This window comes from Dunckerocampus dactyliophorus, chromosome 20, assembly GCF_027744805.1.
Source record: "Dunckerocampus dactyliophorus isolate RoL2022-P2 chromosome 20, RoL_Ddac_1.1, whole genome shotgun sequence".
Classification (NCBI taxonomy): Eukaryota; Metazoa; Chordata; class Actinopteri; order Syngnathiformes; family Syngnathidae; genus Dunckerocampus; species Dunckerocampus dactyliophorus.
In genome coordinates this window covers 6,269,235-6,295,140 of record NC_072838.1, presented here as the reverse complement: position 1 = coordinate 6,295,140, position 25,906 = coordinate 6,269,235, and the positions used below count along the sequence as shown (strand labels likewise).

At 38.8% G+C, this 25,906-nt stretch overlaps 1 protein-coding gene across 1 annotated transcript in view; it reads right to left on the bottom strand.

Annotated features, from left to right (window-relative positions):
• Positions 1-319: 319 nt before the first annotated feature.
• Positions 320-25,906, bottom strand: part of nxph1 (neurexophilin 1) — a 43,604-nt gene continuing 18,017 nt past the window's right edge. Inside the window, exon 2 of the mRNA XM_054764076.1 lies at positions 320-4,782. Within this exon, the coding sequence (XP_054620051.1) occupies positions 4,027-4,782 (756 nt within the window). The 3' untranslated portion in view covers positions 320-4,026. The remainder of the gene's footprint in view (positions 4,783-25,906) is intronic.

Below are 25,906 nucleotides of genomic sequence, written 5' to 3'. Positions count from 1 at the left end.
TAGACATAATAAGATAAAAAAGGACTGTGCAGTACTTCCTTCCTATTGTCTCATCAATGTAACATTACTGACACCTAGTGACCAGTGTAGATTACCACATATCATTGGAATGCATCTTCTGAATGCCTTATATTGGTATTTCAGTTCATTTAGCCATTTTTATGCTTGAACATGCTTAATTCAGTCATAATATGCACATAAAATTTGTTTCAATATGCACATTTTTTGACTAATAAGTCATATTCAACCAGAAAACAGCAAGATTCATGAGTTTATATACGTTTTAGAGTGAAACAAACAAACCACCATTCAGACAATACATTGTACTATCATTTTAATTTTTGAAACTTTTCCCCATTAAAGAAAATTCCAATGAATACTTTTAATATATTTAGTTGCTACAGCTTCAATACAGGTTTGCTGTTTTCAGTAAAATCACATCTAGGGCAGAAACATCATTTTCTGGGATAGAAGAACCAAGAACAAGCATAAATGACTCAGCAGGAAAGGGGGTAACACCAACAGCTCATGGGGTGCATGTACAGAAGCAACGCTAGAAGGATGAAATATGTACAATACAAACCATTCATACAAATTATGCAATCATTTCTATATATAAATACATTACAATTTTCTCTTCTGTGTGTGTGTGTGTGTGTGTGTGTGTGTGTATGTATATATAAAGTGGGAAAATAAGTATAATGCTAAGTTCAAGAGGCAAAATGTAAGAAAAATCAGGAAAAAAAGCATTAAAATAATGGTTATAAAATAACTCGTAAATGAGGAAACTAAGTATTTGATCCCAATACAAAACCAGGGTTGCATACATCCAAGGAGGGATTTTGGTCAGAGAAACCACCCCAAAGCATGTTTCCATCTCCATGTCAGTAGGGATGGTGTCGTTGGACTCATATTCACCATTTCTCTGCCTCCAAACACGTCCAGTCCATTTGAAGCATGCAAAGAGCTCCATTTTGGTGTTCAGACGGGTCTGGACATGTGTCTGCTTGAGCAGGGGGACCTTGTGGGTACTGCAGGATCTCAATCCATTACAGCAAAGTGTCTTATTAATGCTTTTTTGTGACGGTTCTCTCAACTCCCTTGACATCATCAACCAGCTCTTCCCCCATCATTCCCCTACCGGTTGAAATCTTGCATGAAAGCTCCTAGTCCATTCTGCAGGTCTTCAATCTTGACACCAGCTCTTAGGTGTTGCCCATGGTTGTAATGACAACATACCGAGTTGCGACTAGGAGTACTTTCTTAAAGGGACAGGACTCGTGTGTGTTTGATGGACACATAGCCGCTCTGTGGCGGTCACAATGCACAATGCTGGTTGGAAGGGGATCAAATACTTACAGCGGTGTGAGAAAGTGTTTGCCCTCTTCCTGATTTCTTTATTTTTTTTGCATGTTTGTCACACTTAAATGTTTCAGATCAACAAAAAATTTTGATATAAGTCAACGACAACACAACTGAACACAAAATGCAGTTTTTAAATAAAACGTTTTATTACTAAGGGAGGAAAAAAAAATCCAAACCTACATGTCCCTGTGTAAAAAAGTCATTGCCCCCCTGTTAAAACATAACTTAACTGATATTAATTGAGATCTATCAGTCTGAAAAAGGTTAGAAAGCCATTTTTAAACCTTTGGGACTCCAGTGAACCATAGTCAGAGCCATTATCCACAAATGGCAAAAACATGGAACAGTGGTGAACCTTCCCAGGAGTTTATTACCCCAAAAGCGCCGCGATGACTCATCCAAGAGGTCACAAAAGACCCCACAACAACATCCAAAGAAATGCAGGCCTCACTTTCCTCAGTTAAGGTCAGTGTTCATGACTCCATCATAAGAAAGACACTGGGCAAAAATGGCCTGCATGGCAGAGTTCTAAGACGAAAACCACTGCTGAACAAAAAGAACAACAAGGCTCATCTCAATTTTACCAGAAAACATCTTGAAGATCCCCGAGGCTTTTGGGAAAACACTCTGTGGTGTGACAAGACAAAAGTTGAACTTTTTGGAAGGTGTGTGTCCCATTACATGTGGCATAAAAGTAACGTTGCATTGCAGAAAAAGAACATCATACCAACAGTAAAATATGGTGGTGGTAGTGTGATGGTCTGGGGCTGTTTTACTGCTTCAAGACCTGGAAGACTTGCTGTGATAAATGGAACCATGAATTCGGCTGTCTGCCAAAAAATCCTGAATGAGAAAGTCTGGCCATCTGTTGGTGACCTCAAGCTGAAACCAACTTGGGTTCTGCAGCAGGACAATGATCCAAAACACACCAGCAAGTCCACCTCTGAATGACTGAAGAAAAACAAAATGAAAGACTTTGGAGTGGCCTAGTCCAAGTCCTGACCTGAATCCTATTGAGATGCTGTGGCATGACCTTAAAAAGGCGCTTCATGCTGGAAAACCCTCCAATGTGGCTGAATTACAACAATTCTGCAAAGATGAGTGGGCCAAAATTCCTCCACAGCGCTGGAAGAGACTCATTGCAAGTTATCACAAACGCTTGATTGCAGTTGTTGCTGCTAAGGGTGGCCCAACCACTTATTAGGTTTAGGGGGCAATCACTTTTTCACACAGGGACATGTAGGTTTGGATTTTTTTCTCCCTTAATAATAAAAAGTTTCATTTAAAAAACTGCATTTTGTGTTCAGTTGTGTTGTCATTGACTAATATTTACATTTGTTTGATGATCTGAAACATTTAAGTGTGACAAACATGAAAAAAAATAAAGAAATCAGGAAGGGGGAAAACACTTTTTCACACCACTGTATACCACCAAGTCATAAAGAGTGAGCCCCATCCCCCCCAAAACTATCCACAAACTATAATTAGGTGACAGTCAGGTAATCAGATGACGACCAGTTCAGAATTCCTTTATTCTTGCATTATTACAGTAATCCCTCATTTATCGCGGTTAACTGGTTCCAGACCCGAAAGTGCTAAGTGAATTTCCACGAAGTAGGATTCCTTATTTATAAGTGAAATATTTTCATAGTTAGAGCATAGTTACAGAAACCCGTTTAAGACCTTCTAAATACGCTTTTAAACATCATTACAGCCCTCAAGACATGAAATAACACCATTAGAGTCACCTTTACACTCCTATTACCCACATAGTAGACATAATAAGAGAAAATAAGACATAATATAGACTCACACACATTAGCATTAGGAGAGTTCCTTGTTGTTCCTTTTTTTTACTCCTTGTTTTTGTACAGTACTTCATGTGGTGGCTATCGTCTTATCAATGTAACATTACTGACACCTAGTGACCAGTGTAGAATATTACATATCATCATGTCTTTGGCATCTTCTGAATGCCTTATGTTTGCATTTCAGGTCATTTAGCCATTTTTATGCTTGAAAATGCTTACTTCAGGCAGAAAAATATGTAGAATTTGCTTAAATATGCATTGGACTATTAATAGTCAACCACGAAACAGCGGATTCATTCATTAATGCATTTTTGAAAAGCCGTGACATGGCGAGGGATTACTGTAGTGTGCATGTAACAACATTCTGAAGCCAGTCAAATGCTGAGTTAGTTGTACAGACCACCTCACAAATTCGCATTAAAGTCATGTTTGTATCCTCACAGCATCTTCACCTGGCTCGCACAGTCAATGATCAACAAGCCTGCATGAGTCCATCCAAAGAATTGCAAAAACTTTGTGAGTGTGACCAAACCCCCCACCCCAAAAAAGCACAGAGCGAGTCTGACGACACTCCAAAAAGTACCAATGAATGAACATTCAACAGGGATAAACCCCGAGTTGACAAAATCAAGTCATATAATTCTCTGCTTTTAAGCTTTTTTTTTTTTTTTTTACTAATTTAACATCAAAACAAAATGTAATCCCTGCAAAAATGTAAACGTTAGAATAAGATATCAATAGGATCGTTTGGTACCGGTTTGACATTTTAGCGGATAGGATGGCTAACATACACATTTCTTTGTGGTGGGTGTAAGCCCTGGTTAACGCTTGTCTACTGCATGAGGGGATGTCAGCCAGAGGGGAAGTATGGAGTGTCACTATGGTAGTTGTAATCCGGACACACTTTCTGCACCAGTTTGTAGTCGGTGCTGTAGAAGGAGATAAAGATGCAGATCACTTTAAAAGGTTTTGAGCAGAGCCAGGAGACGTGGCTCTGAGTTTGCTCCTGGTAGCACGTCTTGGATGGGTCAAAGTTGCAGAGCGTGTTCTTGGCGCCCTTCTCCACCTTCTCGTACTCTACGCGGCAATTGAAGGACTTGGAGTCCTTGGCATCGATGACCGACTGCTGCGCTGCTACATCAAACTCCACTATCTTCGTGGGCGGGACCAAGCTGACCGATACGTTGCCCTGGCCTGTTGAGTTGTGGCGGAAGTAGACACTGAATGTGCCGTTGCCGTGATCCACAATCTTACCAGTGATCAGTAGGTTGAGTTTCACTGTCTTGATATTAGAGTGAAAGTCCCCCCAGCCGAACATCTTCTTGAACTTCCCAGTCTTGACCATGGGCCGTCGTTTAGCCCTGGGCCGCGAGTCCTGCAGGTCTGTGGAGTTCCTCAACCAGTCCCACAGATCCTGCTCTGAATAGGGCTCTGGAGTATCATAACGGAAGTCCAATGCCGTGTTGTTCTCTTTGCCATGCAGAGTCTGTAACAACAGCCTACTGATGGACATGTCCTTACTGCCTTCTGTCCATATGTGCTTGAGAGTAGATTTCGGACTCCCAGACTTCACAATCTCAGACTTTGAGGCATGAGCACTTGTAATCTGATTAAAGAGAGAGAAAGAGAGAGAAATAGGTATTAGGAGTATGCATTTTAGCTCCACTTAACAGGTTATTTTATGTGCACGGAACACAGGCGAGTTTGGATGACATGAACATTTTGTGTGTTTGTGACAGTACTCAAGATCTCAACGTGGACAAAAATGGTATCCCCCCCCCCTTCAAATTGAAACAAACTGTTTGTATTCCAAATCATTCAGAAAAATGTGTTATATTATGTTTGTGTAAACGTCCCCCGTATGCCCAGCCTCGGGTGTCTGGGCATGTGAGTCTGCCCCTCACCGTCTCTGTTCCTCACAGGAGGAGGAGCTCAACGCTCTCCTCGAAGTCAGACATTTCGCTGCATATTGTTTTGTCTCCTTGCGTGCAAGTTCAATGAAATTGTACCTCTCATTATTCTAAAAGAATTTGTGTCGTCTCTTATTTATTTTGGAGCTCGCTGCAGACTTTCCCTTGACAAAACCACAACATCAGCTGCGTTGGCCGTCATGTCTGCGTGCACACAAACCATAAACCTGTTGGATGTTTGATAGCATACACTGCATTTGTCTGCAACCTGTTCCGAGGGGAACCCTAAAGCTTATGCAGGAAGTGTAGAAAAGGGTGAGCAGTTTGGACAAGACAAAATAACCAAAGCAGCCCGCAAGGTATGCTTGAGTCTGGTACTACATACTGTATATAGCAACTGCTACTGTATTTTCCAGATGGTAAGTCACACTTTTTTTTATAGTTTTGAGTACAATATGCCACATGTCTTGTTGTGTTATTACCCCTTTAAGGGCGGATGTTTTGTGTATTTTTATCACGAAAAGTCGCTATTAGCAGCCTGTTAACGTTCTAATAATTTGACACAGGAACTGAGACATTTATGCCACAAGTTTCTGCTTTTCTTTTGATCAATAACCTAAAATGGAACCAAAGTGCCAGCATTTTGATAAAGAAACCCAATACAAAGGTGGTGTCCGTGTTGATTTATCTGACTCATAGCCGTCTTTGTCAACAATCAAGTCCTCAGTCAACGACGTTAAATCTTCATTTATCCCTTTCATTCATCTTTTCTGTGTACTTATATGCTTTTCCAATTATTTTCTGCATGTTTCGGCATCCATTCATCATCGGGAGATGATGGTGTAGCGCAATCATGTACAGTTGCATCTTCTAGAGTGGCTGTGCAACCCAACCCTAGAATGGCAGTCTTTGGGGCATTTGTTGCACACAAAGGAGGTTGGCGCTAAGGTAGCAACTGTCCTTGCTTTCCTCTTTGCTCTTTTGTCTGCTTGCTGGTTGTTTCTGTTGTTCTCTGCCCTCTTGACTCGTCGGTGACTGCAGTCCTCCAGAGCAGACTAAACTATAATTATTCCTTATAGGATGTATTTTGTGATAATATTTTTCGGTGTCAGAACAGTTTAATGTGATTTACATTATCTCTAATGGGAAAAATGAATTTGGTTAGAGTACGTCTTGGGTTGCATTTGACCTTCTGGAACAGATTAATGACGCTGACCGAGGTTACCCGTAATTTGGCCTATTTTCAATGGAGCTATAATACAGAGAGAGGTCTCAACCTCGGACCCACATGAAGTTGCGACCCACTTTTATTTAGATCATGTGACATTTTTAATTATTTGTATTATTTTTGACATTTTTATTTCAGCCATTTTTATCTTTATTTTTGTATTTACACTTTTATTTAAGTCATTTTAATTTCTTTTTAAATATATTTTTACACTTATTTAAGTCATTTTTACATGAATTTATTTTTTTCACACTTTTATTTAAGTTATTCTTATTTGTATTGATTTTATTATTATTTACACTTTTTTTTAGGTAATATTAATTTATTTTTACTATGTTTTAAACTTTAAGTCTTTTTTATTTGTATTACTTGTATTTAAGTCTTTTTTTAATTTATTGTACTATATTTTACACTTTTAAGTCTTTTTATTAATTTTTATTAATTTATTTATTCGTTCATTTATGTATTAATTGTAATATTTATTTTTGATTTTCTCCTTTTATTGAAGTCAAACCAAGCATACGTATTTGTTTTTTTTAAATCACCTGTAATGTTGTGAAACATTAATACGCACAATTACATGTCCAAAGTGCATTTTAGAGGCATTTATGAAGGCATTTTGTCAAGGAAATGAGGAAGAACATAACTTCATGCATACAAATAATGCATGAATTAAAATTAAATATCAAAAACACCATAAAAGCAGATACTTCACTTGAAGTCAAACATGAGTTGTAGCTTACATATTTTAACGAATTGTTTTACTTGCTGTCTACGACCCACGCAGAATGGATCAGCGACCCACTTTTGGGTCCCAATCCACCAGTTGAGAATCGAGACGACATGCTGTGCATCCAGTTTGTCTGCGTCAAGAATGGGACATACAGTACGTACTGTATACTTGTACTCCAGGAAATGGGGAAATGGGGTTTCCACTTAACCTAAACATACCAGGAGAAGATGACAACCCCACAAATCAGAAATCGTAACCGTAGGAATTAGTGTATAATGCAACATGGTGACTGTGAAAGAGAATATAGAAATGTAAGTTTAAAAAACGTGCTTCTATTTGAGAACAATTCAGTGGCTTGGACAGGCAGAGGCAGTGCCCTAAAAACTACAGACTGCTCCTTGAGCAGGTGATTGATGAACCCGAGGGTGTTCACGTTTTTGCGTCCAATGAGTGGAATGAGATTGATACACGCCCCAGTGGAGGTATATGAGGTATATATGAGGTATGTGTGACATTGATGCTTTCTACATTCAAATGTGACAGACTATCAGTCTTGATGAGTTTTTTGCATTTTGCGTTTGCCTGCAGGATCAATACTACCAATCTCATAGACTTTCAAAATAATTGCCTCACATGTCTGCCATCACCACTGGGGACATACCACGTGTTGTACATCAGTGATACAAGGACAGTCATTTGATATGGAGTCAGATAGAAGATGTAGACGTAAGTTTTCATGTCAGTGTTAAAACTGAATTCTAGTTCCAACCGTAACTATCAACCCTCCCGCTTTTCCTGCGAAATGTCCGTATTTTGCACTTTTTTCCCTTCACCTACCAGTTTTCTAGTACAGTATTGCTGGAGCAGCGCAGCTTCCGGTCCAATCGGCGTAAAGACCCTGTCCTATACTGCAGTTTAATGATTTCGTCCGTCCTGATATTTATGTTGCACAGCAGCAAATTCCAATTTTTTGGTGATGGACGGAGGATAGAACAAGTCCACTTTGATAGCGGTGACTGAACTAGTGGAAGAGATGACAACAGCAATAAACAATACACAGTTGGAGTCTTTATTGATTTAAGGCTCTCGACACCACTGACCATAAATTGCTTTTGAAAAAAATGGAAAAGTATAGTGATTGTTTCGGAAAAAAATATATATATTACACACGGAGCGCCACAAGGTTCCATATTGGGACCAAATATTTATGTACAGTAGACGCCCCTACAACGTAAATAATCCGTTCGGAGAACGTTTACGTTATAGGGTTTTTACGTTATACGAAGCGTAAAATACATGTAAATAGCCTAATCCATTCTAAGATCTTCCCAAACTCACCCCTTTGGCCCTTCAAAATATTCAAAGTCCACCAAATATGGTGGGAAAATATAAGAAAACGTTAGCATAAACGTAGTAGAGTAACTAAGATTACTGTAAATCAGGGGTCGGGAACCTTTTTGGCTAAGAGAGCCATGAAAGCCACATATTTTAAAATGTATTTCCGTGAGAGCCATATCATATTTTTTAACACCGAATACAACCAAATGTGTGGATATTTAAGGAAGACCAACAATTTTAGAATATAACAAGTCTCTGAATTTATTCTTTGTAATAATATTGTTTTATTGAAGCTAACCAATAATAAATTAATTACTTTTTTACCTTTAATGCGACTTCTGGTGCTGCATGGCTTTGCGCCCTACTCCGTATCTTTCTTTCTTTTCCTTTTTCGTCAAAAGGGTTGCCTCTGCACAATTAGCTAGCTGACTATTTGATTAAAGGAGGGACGACCCCAATAATAATCAAGTTTTGGTGTCTGACACGGAAAATATGGGAAGGACAGCTGACATTGAGCTAGAAAATAAAGTGGATGGGTGGATGGTTAAAATGCATTAGAATGCATATTTTGAATGTTATTTTCAACATTGTGATTTCTGCAATGTTTTACTTTAAAATGTCAGGAAAACAAATTAAAATGAACACATTTTATGGTGTTAAGAAATGTCTGCGAGCCAGATGCAGTCATCAAAAGAGCCACATCTGGCTCCCGAGCCGTAGGTTCCCTACCCCTGCTGTAAATGAATAAAACTGAAAAACAAAAACAATCAACTAGTTTAAGGGCGACTACGAAGGGAGGTTGAAGGGAGAAGCCTGTCTCTCACACAAACTCACATACGTGCTGTATAAGTCAGCCAATGAGATGAGAGCGTAGGCGGTGCCCCGATAATCAGCCAATGAGAGCGTGAAGCGTAAGAAGGCGTCACCAAGTGTACTCTGTTAGTCATGGAAAATGTTTCCCTCTCTCTGTCGCGCCAGCTATTCAAATCGAATTTCTGAACTTGCACCGACTTGACGCTTTACGTTATGTGGAATGTCTTACGTAATACGATGCAAAAACTTTACATAAATTCTTTACGGTCAGTCGAATTTACGTAAAAGGAGGTTTACGTTATGCGAGGTACTAGTGTATAGAAATTATGTTTGTGGTGCATTAAAAATGTAAAATGTAGTAGTATAATAGTATTACTATGAAAGTAATCCCTTATTTATCACAGCTAATTGGTTCCAGACCTGATTGTGATAAGTTCATATACGTTTTTTTAACATGACAGCCTTAATATACACTCACACATTGCTTCGTATTCCGTGGCTTCACTCTATCACGATCTTTTCCAAAATATATTATTATTAAAAATTTTAATCAGATTAATCATATTTTTCAAATTCATTAATCCCGATTAATCACCATGTCACATCGTATGATCATATTACCTTATCGTTTTCCTTATGCATTTTAACTAGCAAAGAGTACATTTGGAATACAGGAAGTGAACAAATGTATTGCATTTGATGTGAAACGGATGGGGTGTAGGATTAAATAAGATTTGCTTCTTCCTACTCCCTTTTGGACATGTAGAACAGTAAATTATACTGTGTGATGTATTCCAATGTAACTTGTATGCATGTTCAAAATAAATTAGACCATTACCATTATCATGTCTGAAATATGCCCATTTTTACTGCATTTTATTGAAAGAAAGATAAATGACAGTGCAGGATAATATATTTGTATGTATTAATTTAAAACTTAAATCAAGTTAAGAGATGCCATGCATGTCTGAAAATCGATTTAGCTAACACTGGTTTCTTTAATAGAATATTTGAATCAGACTTTAGCTGTGTTGCTATGAGCAATGGCGAGTTGCATTCAAAGACACTAGGTCATTCAAGTTGAGTTCACGTGTTTTGAGTGAATTTTCTGGGATTTCCAAGCACACTTAAATACAGCAAATTACTTCCGCATTAAGAGTTACAAAGTGAGTGATAAGAATATCCACTTATTGATTTTCATTGCATTTCTGTTTATTCAGTCCACCCATACACGCATAATAATAATGTTGTTGTGATGTTCTGAGTGTCCATAAACGCACGTCGCGCTTTGTCTCGTGACAGTGAGGAAGTGTTGTTGCAATGAATGGACTATAGACGTGTTTGTTTGGAGTTGGAGGTACATATAAGGTGTTGGAATTGCACTGCTGTTTATGTGTTCAGAGCGTTAATTACGCTAAAAAATGTTATATTAATAAATCATCACTGTTTCATGGTTGAATGTGGCCTGTTTTTGATCATGAAAAAAAATGCATATTTAAGCAAATGTTACATATTTTTGCCTAAATGAAGCATTTTCAAGCATACAGTATAGATGGCTAAGTGAATAAAAAATACAAATATAAGGCATTCAGAAGACACATTCAAAGACTTGTTGCTATGTTGCTATAACATGTAATAATCTACACTGGTCACTAGGTGTCAGTAATGTTACACTGATGAGACAATAGCCAACAAGTACTTTACAGAACAGGGAGTTAAAAAACAACAACAAAGAACTCTCCCACTGTGAACATGTGTGAGTCTATATTGTGTCTTTTTTATGTCTTAAATGTTTTATTTTCTCTTATTATGTCTACTATATTGGGTAATATGAGTGTAAAGGTTACTATAGGGGTGTTATTTGATATCCAGAGTGCTCTAATAAGGTTAAAAAACATACTCAGAAGGTCATAAAACAGGTTTTTCTTGCTCTAGATGTGAAAATATTCCATTTATAAATAAGGAGTCCTACTTGGTGGAAATTCACTTATCACGGTCGGTTCTGGAACCTTTAACCGCAATAAATGAGGGATTATTGTATACTTTATTTATGGTGCATGTATTATATCACACAAGTAACCACCTCAACACATCCAAACATGCATTTCTTTTGTTTGTTCCGGCATTAGGGCGCCGCTGCTGTGACGTAATCCTTGACAGGCTGCCACGTGGGCGTCTTTTTGTCAGCAAGCTGAAGAAAAGCAAAACATACGCACCGAGTTAACGCTTGCCGGGTTTAAGTCTCATAAAATGAGTGACGTCATGCACAACGACAGTTCAAGTTCCCAAGTTCTTGCAACTGAAGGGGGCACATTTTCCACAAAAATATTGGTTACGTTCCAAAATATTTCTTCTGTTTTCGTAATCGATTTTCCCGGTTTTCACTAATCAAAACATGGTCACCCTCTGCATGCAAGCAAGGGAAAACAGTTCGGTTGCTCCGTTAGATAGTATTGTATGACCGCAAAGGATCATTCAGACTGATTACATTCAGAGCAAAAGAAACAAACAGGGCTTGACTCAATCCGTGAATCTACTAAGCGGCACTGAAGAAGGTCTCCAGGGATCTATTTATAGATTCAAATGTGAAACTGAGAAAACACTTGACTGGATGAGGCAAACACTCCAAAAACCACTTTCTATTGGAACAGGTAAAGTGGCCTATCAGTAATGATTATATTGCAAGGCATTTTCAACCATGTACTCCCTTAGAAACTGTAAAATTCTCTCCCAAATGGGAATTCACAGGGGAAAGATAAGATCAAATTAAAGCCGCGAGCAGCGTTGAACGGGCCCCACGCAACAACTGAGGGCATGCGCGTGCCGTCTCCTGTGGCCACTCGGTGGTGCTGAGACGAATTTAGGAAGTTCAAAGTGTTGTCTTCATCACATGTGCCATTTATAGTGACGATCTGACCTTGTGGAGCTGAGTTTTTAGCAGTTTAGTCGAGAATTGTCAGCTTGATCATCAAAACGGGTTGCCATGTACCGCTCGCATCTTATGGAATAGCCTACTCAGTCACTAATGATGAGTTTCAGGGGTTTGTGTTCGGGACCCCTGCTTTTTCATGCAACCTTTTATGCATGTTAAGACCCTCAAAAATGCAAGAAAAATTGCAAAATAGATAGAATAAAAAGTAATAATAAACATAGCTGTTTCAAATAAGCCTTCTTAGCACGTCAGTGCTCGGGCTCTAAAACTACAAACATGAGAAAAAGGGTTGATTTAGAGTTGCCCATAAACCAAACATGGATCCTACGCTGTTCTGTAATGTTTAGTTATACTTTAACCTCAAGCCAGTCCATTAACTCTGTCATATTTCCTTATTCACTTGCTTTTAAATAGAAGATAAATTCAAAGCCTCAAGCATGCAGTGGAACAATGGAAAAATATTTCTTATACATCATTGATTAATGTCTGCCTTCGGGGAGGTTTTTTTTGCTTGTAAGGATATCATTACTTTCCGACTCCTGACTAATGACAGCTTAAACAGAACCAAGACAAAGCTTGTAGCAGCTGTTGTTGGATGCGGCCAAGAAGCACAAATTTGAAGACTGGAATGACAATTTGATGGCAGTTTGTTTGTTTTTAAGGGACTATAACCCCCTTTGCCCGACGCAGTGACGCTTTAAAGGGCTACGCTGTTGTAAAACAAGTCCAATGTGCAGCCTCCCTGCACTGCATGTCATCTGTGTAATTCATAGACACTTTCTAGTAGGTTTTGGGATGAGGGCCAACAGCCAGCTGCGGCGTGGTCACCTGAGGGAACGGTCCATTTGGTAAACATGGCTGGCACCGTTACCAGATACCTTCATACATGCCCCCCTCCTGTATGCCAGCCAGACCTGGACAGTCTACAGCAGACATGCCAAACATCAACCACTTTCACTTGAGGTGTCTCTGCAGACTGCTTCGTATCAGGTGGCTGGATACAATCCCAGAGCACCAGTGTTTCCAGCCTTCTCCAGAAAGCTCATGTCAGGCGGGCAGGTTGTTGTCAGAATGTCTGACAAAAAACAAGAACTGCCTCAAAGTGTCCCTCGAAGACCTGGACCTCATTATGTAGGAATTACTTGCTTTGTGAACGTCCAAGTCAAAAAACAGAAGGATTGCAGAAGCACAGAGGAAACGTACTGCACACACGGCTGGAGCAACTGCTTCCTCCTCATGTCCCACATGTGGGCAAGCCTTCCTGGCCCAGACTGGCTTATTCAGCCACACGCACAATCAATGATTCTCAATCTGGCACTGAAGTCATGGTCGCCTTTGAATGGGAAGGACAAACATCATCAGTGCAAGGATATTTGGTTGCGCGTAGCAAGCAGCGGCGTAGATGCATGCTGACGCGGTTCTGTACACATTGACCATTCTTGTTCAAGTTTTCAAGGACGGGTTGCCACTTCGACTGAAATTTCCTGTAATGGTTGAATTTGGTGCCATGTTTGGAGGCAGGATGACTAACCCTCCTTTGTTTAGCGGTTGATACAGAGTTATATTCGCGGCAGACCTAGTTGTGCCACTGGTGTTACGGATGCCAGCTGGTGTGGCTATGTGAAAAAATACCTCCCCTCCCTCCCTGACGCCTGAAAGAGCCACGCTGGATAGCGGATAGTGGATAGCACAACTAGCGCTGGTTCAATTCTTGGGCGTGCACTTGGTTGTTGTAGTTAGCGGTGTGTACCTATCTAACGTAGCTTGTGGGGATAATCCCTCCTGCTGTTCTGATGGATCACAGCAGCCAGGCAAAGACAAAAGAGAGAAGTGAAGAGTGTCTTCGGCTTCCGCTGACACAAAAACACGGAGGGCAAAACAAATGACAGCTGTCAAAATGCGGAAACGCCGGAGACAGACACTGTAGCAGAAGATTATGGTAAATTCAGTCCCAACAGTTTCAGTGGTCCTTTGCGCTACAGTGCCCACCAGAAGTATTGGAAGAGTGAGGTCATATCCTTTATTTTTGCTGCAGACTGAAAACATTTGGGTTTGGATTGGATACACAACCTAGAAGACCCACCCCATTGTTCATGTGAGCAAACACCCATAGACAGCACTTTGCTTTTCATGTTGTTTTCACTTCTAAATGCAGTCTACACCTGCAAAACCTTCCTTACCCAATCTGAAACTGAACACAGACATCCAATGCTATTGCTAGTCGTACTGGTTGAATAAGAAAGGTAATAGGACACACATGGGCAACAAAACACACCCGCCAGTCACATGATCCGATACTTTTGCTCACAAGGAAAATGGGTGGGTTCCAAGCCATACACAAAACCATTCATCCAGATTTGTGAAAAAAATCTGGAATGGAGAAAAATCCCACACAGTCCAAAATGATGCAGAAGGTCCTAAAATAAGTTGATGCTGCAAAGTGGGGAGTAGCTATATTCTCATGATAATACTATACTACCTGTATATATACACACACACACACACACAACAATACATCCCATTTGCATTCCTCAACTTAATGGCCAGTTGTCTTAATACTTATGTCCTTATAGAGGATTTGCAGGCCAGATGGAAAATAATGAATAGTTCTTCTCAGCTACTGGTCAGTGTTAAATGAAAGTATAATATATTATTATTATTATTACAGCTGGCTCCAGCATTTGTGCCTCCCCGGTTAAACAGTCCATCAGCTGATCCTTACACATACCTATTATGGGTGATGCTTATCTCATAAACACAATGACAATTCTAAGTGACTGTGACTGACGGCCCTATAAAACTACTCGCCTTCTCGTAAACATAGCTCACATATAACGAGCGACAGTTTACTTTCGCTTTATAGAAGTGTGGACATGGCGTTTAACATAAGAGTGTTTTCTTTTTGCATCAGGAGGTTTGGTAAAATGTGTTATTTTCCGAATCCGGTTCGCTCTCATTAAACAGGTAACGCTGCAGGCAAGATCACACACTGACCCATTAACGTAGTTTATCGATTGAACCATAAATGCCCCGTGATAAATGGTGCGGCAACCCACTTTTATGATTTGATGCCATCCAAATCTTGTTTTAATGTTTTTTAATGAACCCATAAAACAAGAAAAATAGAAGCGGAAAACGAGACTGATATTGTTTTTGTGCGAGCATTCATTAAGCAGACAAAACACGCCTTAACTAGATAAAGCAATTTCAGTCGAAATTGAATGTGAATGCTGAACTTAAATGTAGAATAAATGTTGACATTGTCTAGAAATCTTTTGAAATCAATTCATCAACTGAGGATCAAACCGGCAACCATCAGGTTGGGCGAGGACATCACATTGTGTGCACGATTATTAGACAAGACAGTATTTTGACCATATTCTCAATTTTATGCATTTTTCCAAACCCAAGCTGAATAAACTTGAATGGCTATATTTTCCATGACAGATTTTTCAAAAGTTTTATGTACTGATGAGATGAGAGAGGCGCCGCACGGTGGTCTATGGTTAGCCTGCTGGCCAACACAGTAACAGTCTGGAGATCGGGAAGACCTGGGTTCGATTCTCCCTTGGGTATCCTCCCACATCCAAAAACATGCATGTTAGGTTAATTGGCGACTCTAAATTGTCTAAATTGTATGAATGTGAGTATGAATGGTTGATATGTGCCCTGCGATTGGCTGGCGACCAGGGTGTACTCCGGGATAGGCTCCAGCATGCCCCCGCGACCCTAATGAGGAAAAGCGGTATAGAAAATGGATGGATGGAGATGAGAGTGACTCTTGATGGACCAGAGTGATGGGTCTGTGGCTGCATCAGCAATGGGCGGAAAGCTCCACGCCTCAGACGCCAGCAAGGTGGAGGTGGGGTACTGGTAAGGGCTGGAATTATTAAAAGATAAGCTTGTTGGGCTGGAAGATGGACTCAAACTCAACTCCCAAACCTACTGCCACTTCCTTCACACAGCGGTGCAGGAAAAAGTCTGCATCTTTCCAGAAGACCGTGATTTTTACACAAAACAATGCTCCATCTCATCCATCCAAATACTCCACTGCGTGGCTAGCTAGTAGAGGTCTTCAAAAATAATCACCTGACCTCCTTGCTCGCCTGACCTAAACCCTACTGAGTACTTGTGGGCCCTTAAATGTAAGATTTACAGTGAAGAAAAAAGGTGCACCTCTCTGAACAGTGTCTGGGAGGCTTTGGTTGCTGCTGCACAAAAGGTTAGTGGTCAAATGATCAAGAAACTTTAAAAAAAAAAAAGAATATTTTTGTTTTTCTTTGAGTTAATAATCGTGCACACAGAGATATTCTCAACAAAAGCCAAAACCTTACTTTCACTCCCTTAAATATTCAGGTGTGAGGTTTATTAACATAACGGAGCACTGTTATTGTTAAATAATAAAACTAATAATAAATCATGCAAATTGCCTAGTAATTGTGCACACAGCGTATGACCTGAGCCATGCACCATACACAGAAAAAATGGGATGTTGCATGTAATAATACACATGTGAAATACATTGAAATTGTCCATTCGTTTTCAATGGGAAGAAAATACTAAATTATGGAAAATGAGTGTATTTTTTTTTAGAAAAGCCCTGATAGATACCCAACATGAGCCGAAGGAGCTGAATCTTTTGATGTTGCAATGTGCGAGTAGTTAATAATAAATCATAAAAATGGCGGAATGTGAAATGTAAAAATGACAAATGGTTGTTGAACCATTACACAAGGACCGAGGATCGAACCAGCAACCATCGGGTTGGAAGACAACTAATCCACCACCTGAGCCGTGCCACCTGTAGAATAAGCGGAATGTTACAGTAATGGAAAATGTAGAATGATTTTTCATCAGTAGGGTGCGCCTAATAAATTGCCCATTCATTTTCAGTTGGAAAACTGTCACAGAAAATATGAAATTACAGTAAATGCGGGATTTTTTTTTAAGTGCTGACAGGTAACCAATGTGTTGAATGACCTGAACATTTTTGGTTTGAATCGGTTGAAGAATTAAACTAAAAATGAGGCGGAATAAGAAGAAGTGGAGGAACTAGATGAAGCAATTTCTTTCGAAATTGCTTGTGAATGCTGAAAAGCTAAACTGAAATGCTGAAACATCCTACAAATGTGTAGAAATCTCTTCAGCACCTGAGCCATGCACAATACTGTGCACCCCGATTAGCGCACGCCCCGGTTAGCATGTGTTTCTGTTTACGTAGAAAATGTACACAAATATTTTGCCTCAGTGTGCGTACCCTGTCTTGGTTGTTGTGAGTGATGGTAAACTTCCTTTTACTGACTCGAGTCATTATGAGTCACTCACTGAACTGAAGCGGGTGCTACATGCTACTCGTCACATAGCGCGCACACGCAACAAGTCAACACCGTCAGTCATCGCAGTTAATTGATTCCAGACCAGACCGTGATAAATTAATTTCCACAAAGTACTATTCCTTATTGATAAATGAAATATATTTGTAGTTAGACCAAGAAAAACCTGTTTATGGCCTTCTAAATATTTTTTTTTTAATTTTTGGAGCCCTCTAGACAAGAAATAACACCCCTATAATCACTTTTATATAATATAATAGACATAATATGAGAAAATAAGACATAAATAAGACATAATATAGACTCACAAATGTGTACAGTGCTTCCAGCGGTAGCTATTGTTTCACCAATGTAACATTACTGACACCTAGTGACCAGTGTAGAATACCACATATCATCGCGACATCTTTGAATGTGTCCTCTGAATGCCTTGCGTTTGTATTTTAGTTCAGTTAGCCAGTTTTATGCTTCAAAGTGCTTAATTTAGGCAACAATTATGAATTAGTATATTTTTGAAAAACCGTGATAGTGATAAAAAGACCCCAGCACCTTTGGAAGTTCAAGTAGCGCTGCCCTTTCCTGCGTAGGGTTTTATCTGACCAGCCATTTTATTGTCCAGTCTCTCTCCATCATCTTTGTTTTCAAAGTCCTTTACAAAGGTTCTGTTGTCCCTTTTTCTGACCCATTATTTCTCTCTACACTACTATGAGCAAACAACGTACACGTACCCACCACAGCATTAGCTGTCCATGCAGAATCTGAGCTCTGATACGATAACTGTGTGGAAAATGATGTCTTTGCAAAGACAATACTGACAGTGATGTATTGATTTATTTGTCAGTGGGTGCTCCAAGTGGATTGAAAGGCCTAGAAAGTGACTTGTTTTTTTTTTTTTAAATGATTACACATAAAGATTCTACAAAGGGTGATGGTTAAGTGTTATATTTGTGCACCGAAGGCATACTGGGAACGTACCAGTGCTTATCATTTGTACTCTGTTGTGTGGTTCTGAATGGACGATCATGATACATGAAATACAGCATGGCCAGAACCATCCCATTGGCTTTTTGAATAAGACTGAAGACAAAAGCTCTTTCTCGATTCGGTGGGTCCCTTGAATGTTCCCAATTATTGAGAAAAGGCTCAATTCAAATGTGAGAAATGAAGACCCAAGCACAACATGACGTGTGTGAAAGAGGCATTATGACAGCGCCGAAAAAACACAAAGGCGGAATGTGGGGGGCGGCGGGCATTTGAGGTTCTAAGCTTCCCCACATAGGAGGAGGAGGAGGACTGATCCTGAACCTGCAGACAATTAACCCTCAGCTCCGATTCTTCAAAAAATGAGCCAACATAGGCTGGACTGAGAAGAATAAATGGAGTATGCCTCATGATTGTCGTCGGAATACAAAATATGAACGTCTATACATGGCGCATGCAGCCACAGACACAACAAACTCTGAAATAAATACAAATGAGCTTTGTATTTCAAACTGTGTCATGGTTTGTTGCCTTTGGTTCATTTTCCACTGCAAATATCACTAAACAAAACAAATACCATAATTAGGAAGAAAAATTGTAGCACAGCCAAAACCATTCATAATTTGAGCTTGTGTGACACAGATTACAATTCTCAGATGTTTTTTTTTCCGCGCTGGAACATTAAGCAGCGCATTTATATATGACCAAAGCATTCTGGAGCTCTTTTTCTTCTCATTGTCTACATCTCATAAGCTGTGAAACACAGCTGCCAACACACCAAAGGCAATTACAAGCTAAACTATTGCTGCTTGTTGCCATAATATGGTTGGAAAGGACTCCCTGAATATGATATGATGGCTTTTGGTGCATAGTGTCAGTACGAACTAACTTAAGAAGAAGATCCTGTACTCAGGGTGATACTGTAGGTGTTTTTTTTCCCACCGTGCTGATCTTTGCTGGATTGTATTTGCACTGGTCTGTGTCTTTGGTCCATCCAGCGTTCACGCTTGAGCTAAAGTAACCCAAACACCCTTATATAAATATAATTTAATTAAAAAGTACATTAAAAAAACACCCAACTACAGCAACAATGGAAAAATCAGCAGTAATTTCCATCATGAACAACCGGTATCATCCAATGCACAGCATCATCTCTTGACCGAAGAGCAGTTTCAGTGGCAGATTACTATCACTGTCCTGCTCCACTGAAGGACTAAGCAGTTCATTCCTCTCCCACACCATGCGGCTTTTTAACACAACAGAGGAAAAGCGATAAAATACACACACAGGACTGGTTTTATTACCTTATTATCTGTCTGTCTATCCATCCATCCATACATCCATCCATCCATCCATCCATCCATCCATCCATCCATATATCCATGTCATTTTAGTAGCATAAAGTGATAAATATTAAAGTTAAATATTAAAGAAAAAAATAAAAATTCAAAATATTATGAGAAACAAACAAAACAAAGAATGAAGTTGGAATTTTGGGACAATTAGGTTGGGGAAATATGTAATTACAATATTACAGGAATAAAGTCAAAATATTATGGGTAGAAAGTCATATTATTGAATATTATATTGAAATATTTGGAAAATTATTTTAAAAAAAAACAACAGAAATGGTAAAAAAAAAAATTCTGAGCATAAACTTGCAATAGTATGGGAAAAAATAAGTAAAATGTCATATTAGTGGCAAAAAGTTTAAATATTAAAGAAAAAAGTAACCTTTTTAAAAGTATTATATTATGAGAAATAAACAAAACAATCCAAAAAGTTGTAATTGGAAAATGTGGTCGGGGAAAAGTTATGAGAATATTATGGAATAAAGTCTAATTAGAAGAAGAAAACTCACAAATGGAAAGTTGAAATAGTAGCAAAAATGGAAAAAACACCTGTCATTTTACGAGAATAAAGTCAAAATATTCAGAGAATAATGTTGTCATTGAATGAGGCAAGAAAAGTCCCACTTTTTCAAGCATAAACGTATGACATTATGAGGACAAGTAATGTCATTTTAGTAGCGTTTCGTCTATATCACAAAGCTGAAATGCAGTTATATGCAAAATGTCTAAGTGGCCCTTGCATCCTGTCATTTTTCAGTATGTGGCCCTTGGTGGAAAAGGCTGGACACCCCTGAAATATATTTAGTAAAAGGCATTGGTCCTCATGGAGTGCAATCCATTGCTGTAAAGTTCGACACAATTGGTAAAAGCAACTTACGTATTAACTGATATTCAAGACCCCGACTGATATTATTACTTAGAACTCCTTTACTCAGTTCACCTAAAGACCCGAGGAGGGAGCTTAAAGGCCAAACGTGGCACCTATTTGCCTGTCATAGCCAACGCTTTCCTGATCAGCGGCTGTGAGCTTCCCCCTGAGCTGTTTTAACACTGAATACATCGCAAACAATGCAAAAGCCTCCCTGCAGCCCCTTTGTGAGTTCATTCACTTTCCACTTTAGTCCCACTCAAATAATCTTCAGTGTCACACTTAATGAGATTTTTCAATAATAAAAAAAAAGAAGAAGAAGAAGGAAAATGGGCCAATAACTCCCCCATCACACAGGATTGTCAACATTCCCAGCATCGGCTCAAATGCTTTTAAGGAACCACCTCTCCACCTCATTCTGCTCATAAGGATGCAAAATTGAGGATTATTACTTACTCAAATCGCATTAAATTATTCACTGTGCAAAAATGCAGCTGAATGTTGAGTATGCGTGAAATATGGCCCGTTATTCCCCTTCATTACCAATTAGCATTCTCTATATATTTTCCACGTCTTCAGAAGAACAATCAGAGACTCGTTTATCAACATGGGAATCAGATAACTGTATGCGCCACTATTAGCTGAAAGACCAAGAAATAAAGCCTTAATTATGTCGCCACCCGCGAAGGCTGTTGTGTTTCATGTAATTCATGTTTGGATTTGTGTGATGTTGATTCAAAGGCTATCCAAGACCGAAAAGAGGCACACTTTCTTATTTAGGTATTATTAGTGTGTGTAGACACTATTTATGTTTATTAAGTACAGTTGGGGAAATACGAATCTGAGCAAAGAGTCCGTCATACCCATAAGGGTGGGTTTATTTTAAACCTCAGCAATTTACTACCCTTTGCGGTCTCGAGAGGACACAAAACTCCCATCGACCCCCAAATCTGACACAGAAAGTAGCATACGAAGCATCTGAGTCAATTTTATTCCTAATATTTTTTACTGTAAATTTAAGCCAGATATTTAAAAAAAACAAAAAAACCCGACCATATAAATGAATTTCCACGTAGTCTGAGTCCTTATTTATAAATGGTATACTTGTGTAGTTAGAGCAGAGAATACCTGTTTATGACCTTCTAAATACAGTTTTTAACATTATTAGAGCCCTCTAGACATGAAATAAGTAACACCCCTGTTGTCACCTTCACACTCGTATTACCCAATATAGTAGAAATAATAAGACAAAATAAGACATAAATAAGATGCTTGTGTTCGTTGTTGTAAATGATACAGTAACCCAAGTCACAAATGTCACATGACATCAGTCAGCTGACCCTTTAATACAACCTTTAGATGTTTTTTTTTTTCCGCTGATGTACATCCGCAACTTATTTCAGACTGGTATATTTCCAAACAAAATGAAAAGCTAAAGTAGAGCCAATTTTAAAAAATGGAGACAATCATCAATTTACCACAATTTATTACCACAATTTTCTAAAATCATTGACAAGCTATTAAACAGCAGGTTGGACAAATTTTTGAATAAAAATGGATTACTCACCGAGAGCCAATACGGATACAGAGCTAACATTTCAACTTCCGCTAATCGCTGGCACTAATGGCGCTAATCGCTGGCGCTAATGGCGCTAATCGAAATTACAGACGAAATTACCAGCGCTATAGACGGCAGAGAATGTGCAGCTGCAGTATTTATCGAAAACCTTCAATACAATTAACCACAATATCCTAATTTAAAAAAACTAGAAAGGTGTGGAATCGGAGGGTTAGTTTTGGCCTGGGTAAAAAGCTACTTAGCAGATAGGAAGCAGTATGTGAAGCTAGAAGAATGTACATCTGCAAGCTTAAATATATCGTGCAGCGTACCCCAGGGGTCTATACTGGGACCAAAACTGTTCTACCTATACATTAATGACATCTGTAAAGTCACAAAGGACCGAAAGCTAGTAATATTTGCAGACGCTACTACTGCATTTTGTTCTGGAGAAAGCACACAAGAGCTAATAAAAATGATGAATGAAAAGATGAAATGTCTATACTAAGAAGATACTTTGAAAGGATACTTATGCACAAATACACATTGACGGCGTGGACATTGACAGGGTGAGTGAAAATACATTTCTAGGTGTCATAATAGATGACAAACTGAGCTGGAAATCTCATCTTAAAAATATACAACATAAAGTGGCAAGAAATACGTCAATACTGAACAAAGCAAAATTTGTTCTGGACCAAAAAAATCACTCCATACTCTCTATTGTTCTCTGATATTAGCATATCTAACTTATTGTGTGGAGATTTGGGGAAATAACTGCAAAAGTACACTTCAGTTGCTACTTGTGTGGCAAAAACGGTCAGTTAGTATAATCCATAATGCCGCTTAAAAACCCTGTATTCCTAAAATCACAATTATTAAAGTTTGCTGATCCAGTAAAATTTCAAACAGCTAAAATTATGCACGAAGCAAACAATAACCTGCTACCCTGAAACATAACACAATATTTCTCAACAAGAGACTAGAAATACGACCGTAAGGAACAATTTAACTTAACACTTATATGCAAGAACAGTGCTAAAAACCGTTAGCATTCCTGTATGTGGAACCCTAACCCCAAACCCTGTGGAACCAACTGAGTAAACAATGCACTAAAATGAGCCATTTCAAGAAACAGTACGAGCAGTTGATGTTTACAAAGGAACAAGAGTGTGTACTGTACACTGTGTACATACAATGTTATGTCTAATCACTCTTTCACTTACTACAAGTACTAACTCTTCATTTCTTTGTGAGTCCATAGTCTGTACTCACTCATCACCCAGCCATGTTTCTGTCAACTATTAACCTTTTCACCAGTTACTATGATGTATTTATTATTACTTATTATGACTGTTATATCATTTCTTTACAGTGACTACAAACCTTGACTCCTGTACCACATTGGTATCATTTTCCTACGTATTTAAAAATGGCAACGGGTACATTTTGAATACGGGATTGGACACGTGGAACTGTGAATTGGACTATGTGATGTATTCCAATGTAACGTGTATACATGGTCAAAAGAAATCCATTAGCATGGCCTTTTCAAAGGACCTGATCTCCACATGACATCAGTCAAAGTCCCAGGAAGCAATTGGCACCTCTAGCAAAACAAGTCAGTTCCGCTGTGTGAGCCCTTAATTCCATTGTGGAAATGTGTTTTTCTACACTTGTAATTGTTGCTATTAATTCATGATGAATTTAAAAAATTGTATTGTTTAGGTTTTTTTATGCGCTGCCTTGACTTCGGCTGTTCTGTCATTTCGATACTTGTTTTTGTTTATTTTAAACAGTATTTATACAGCACCCCCACGGTAGAGCAAAGAAGTTGGAGGTTGAATCAAGCCTGCGGTGAAATGCGTTGCAGTCTTAACGGAAATGGGAGTGAAGCCAGAGAGCCACATCGTTACTATGCAAAATTGTTACCTGCAGCCATATTATACTCATAATCCAATAAACCACAATTTCAGCTTCCACTGACCCCAAAAGACCTCGTCTTACACCCGTGACAGGCTGAAATCAATAAGATATAAGAGCAAGTGAAACGCCTCAGCTGAGACAATACGGTGTAGTTAAGGGGTCAATGCAGCTCTTGTATCCTGTAATTGCATTTCTAAAATTCTTTTTGCCTTCCTGCTGTTGATCATTGATTTTTACACCATCTATCACCATGTTTGCATGCACTAAGAAACAATGATTGGATAATTAAAACACCTTAATCAGATGCTATTGGGCTGTTTAAGGATGGGGTTAACACACGGAGACTATATGATTCTTCTTGCATGTATAGACTTTGATGGATGGATTTTTATGCAGAAGTCGCTTGCTTGTGTCCACTCCTCCTGCCGCTCCTCCGCTGTCTCTCCTCAGTGCCCGTGTTTGGGGTTCTTGGGGCAGAGCCACCCGAGTGCACCCTCCAGTCAGGTCTTCATGAGCCATGCGACTGCGGCAGGAGGGTGCCTAACTTTCATTTGACTTCAGTTGATTCCTTTTTTCTTTTTACGCTTTACTATTCTTGCTGGTTCTTATGGTTGCTATCATGTGGTTTCTCACTCACCCACTGATGTCATTATCAGCAGAAAAACCGACATCGATGTTATATATCATTTTTACGCCAATATCAGACTTTTTATGTCTTATTATGGCAAGTTGAAATGGTTGCGGGGGAAAAACAGCATTTTACAAGAAAAAAGTCAAAATGTTAACAGAAAAAAGTTGTTTTAAGAGGAAAAACTGTTATATTATAGAAAAAAATCATATTATGAAGAAAAATTTGTAGCATAGAGAAAATTTTAAAATCTGCTTTTTTAAGAGTCATAATATTTAAGAAACAAAAAAAAACAAAGTTGTCTTTTTGGAAATTAAGGTTAAAAATGTTATAAAATGTTCTATTCTTATTATGGGTATAAAGTCCAAATATTATGGGAATACAGTCAGAATTACGAGAAGAAAACCTGCAAAGATTATTTAAGTTGAAATGTTTGGAAAATAAAAAAAAACAGCAAAAATGAAAAAGTAAAGAGTGAAGTTGTTTTAAAAAAAAAAAAAAGCTGAGATGCAGTTTTTTCTTGAAATATACTGTATAGAACTTCTTCGCATATCGACATGTACTTTACAAAAATACCAAAGTGGCAAATCTGGCAAACCCTTTCATTTTCCACGATGCCGCCCTCAGCAGAAGTGCTGGAGCGAGTCTGGAACGGACTGCTTGTATCCGAGTGCAGAGATTAGAGATTTTAAATGCAGGCCAAAAATATAATAATCAAATATTCCTTTTGGGGTTGTTTTTTTTGCTTATATCAGATTGGGACGCCCCTAATCCCTACCACATTCCAAAACGTCCAGTCCCAGTTGACGTGGTTGTCAATGAAGAGCAAGCAGACTACAAATCAACTCTCAACTTTCTCTGAGTCCACTGGCAATTTCATGATAGTATATTGTATATACGGTGGAATATATACAGTACATAAATCTGGAAGTCATTTCAGTATTCCAACAGCGTTTTAAAATGAAATGGAATCCAAGTTTTGGCCAATAGGTGGCTTTTAGTTAGCCTTATCTTCCGTTTCCAATTATATTCACACCAGCTGCTTCTTATTCTCAGCATGTTGCCCAGCCACAGGCCTTGAATGCACCGCTGTGTGGTGGAGGGGGGACTTATTATTCATTCCAATGAAG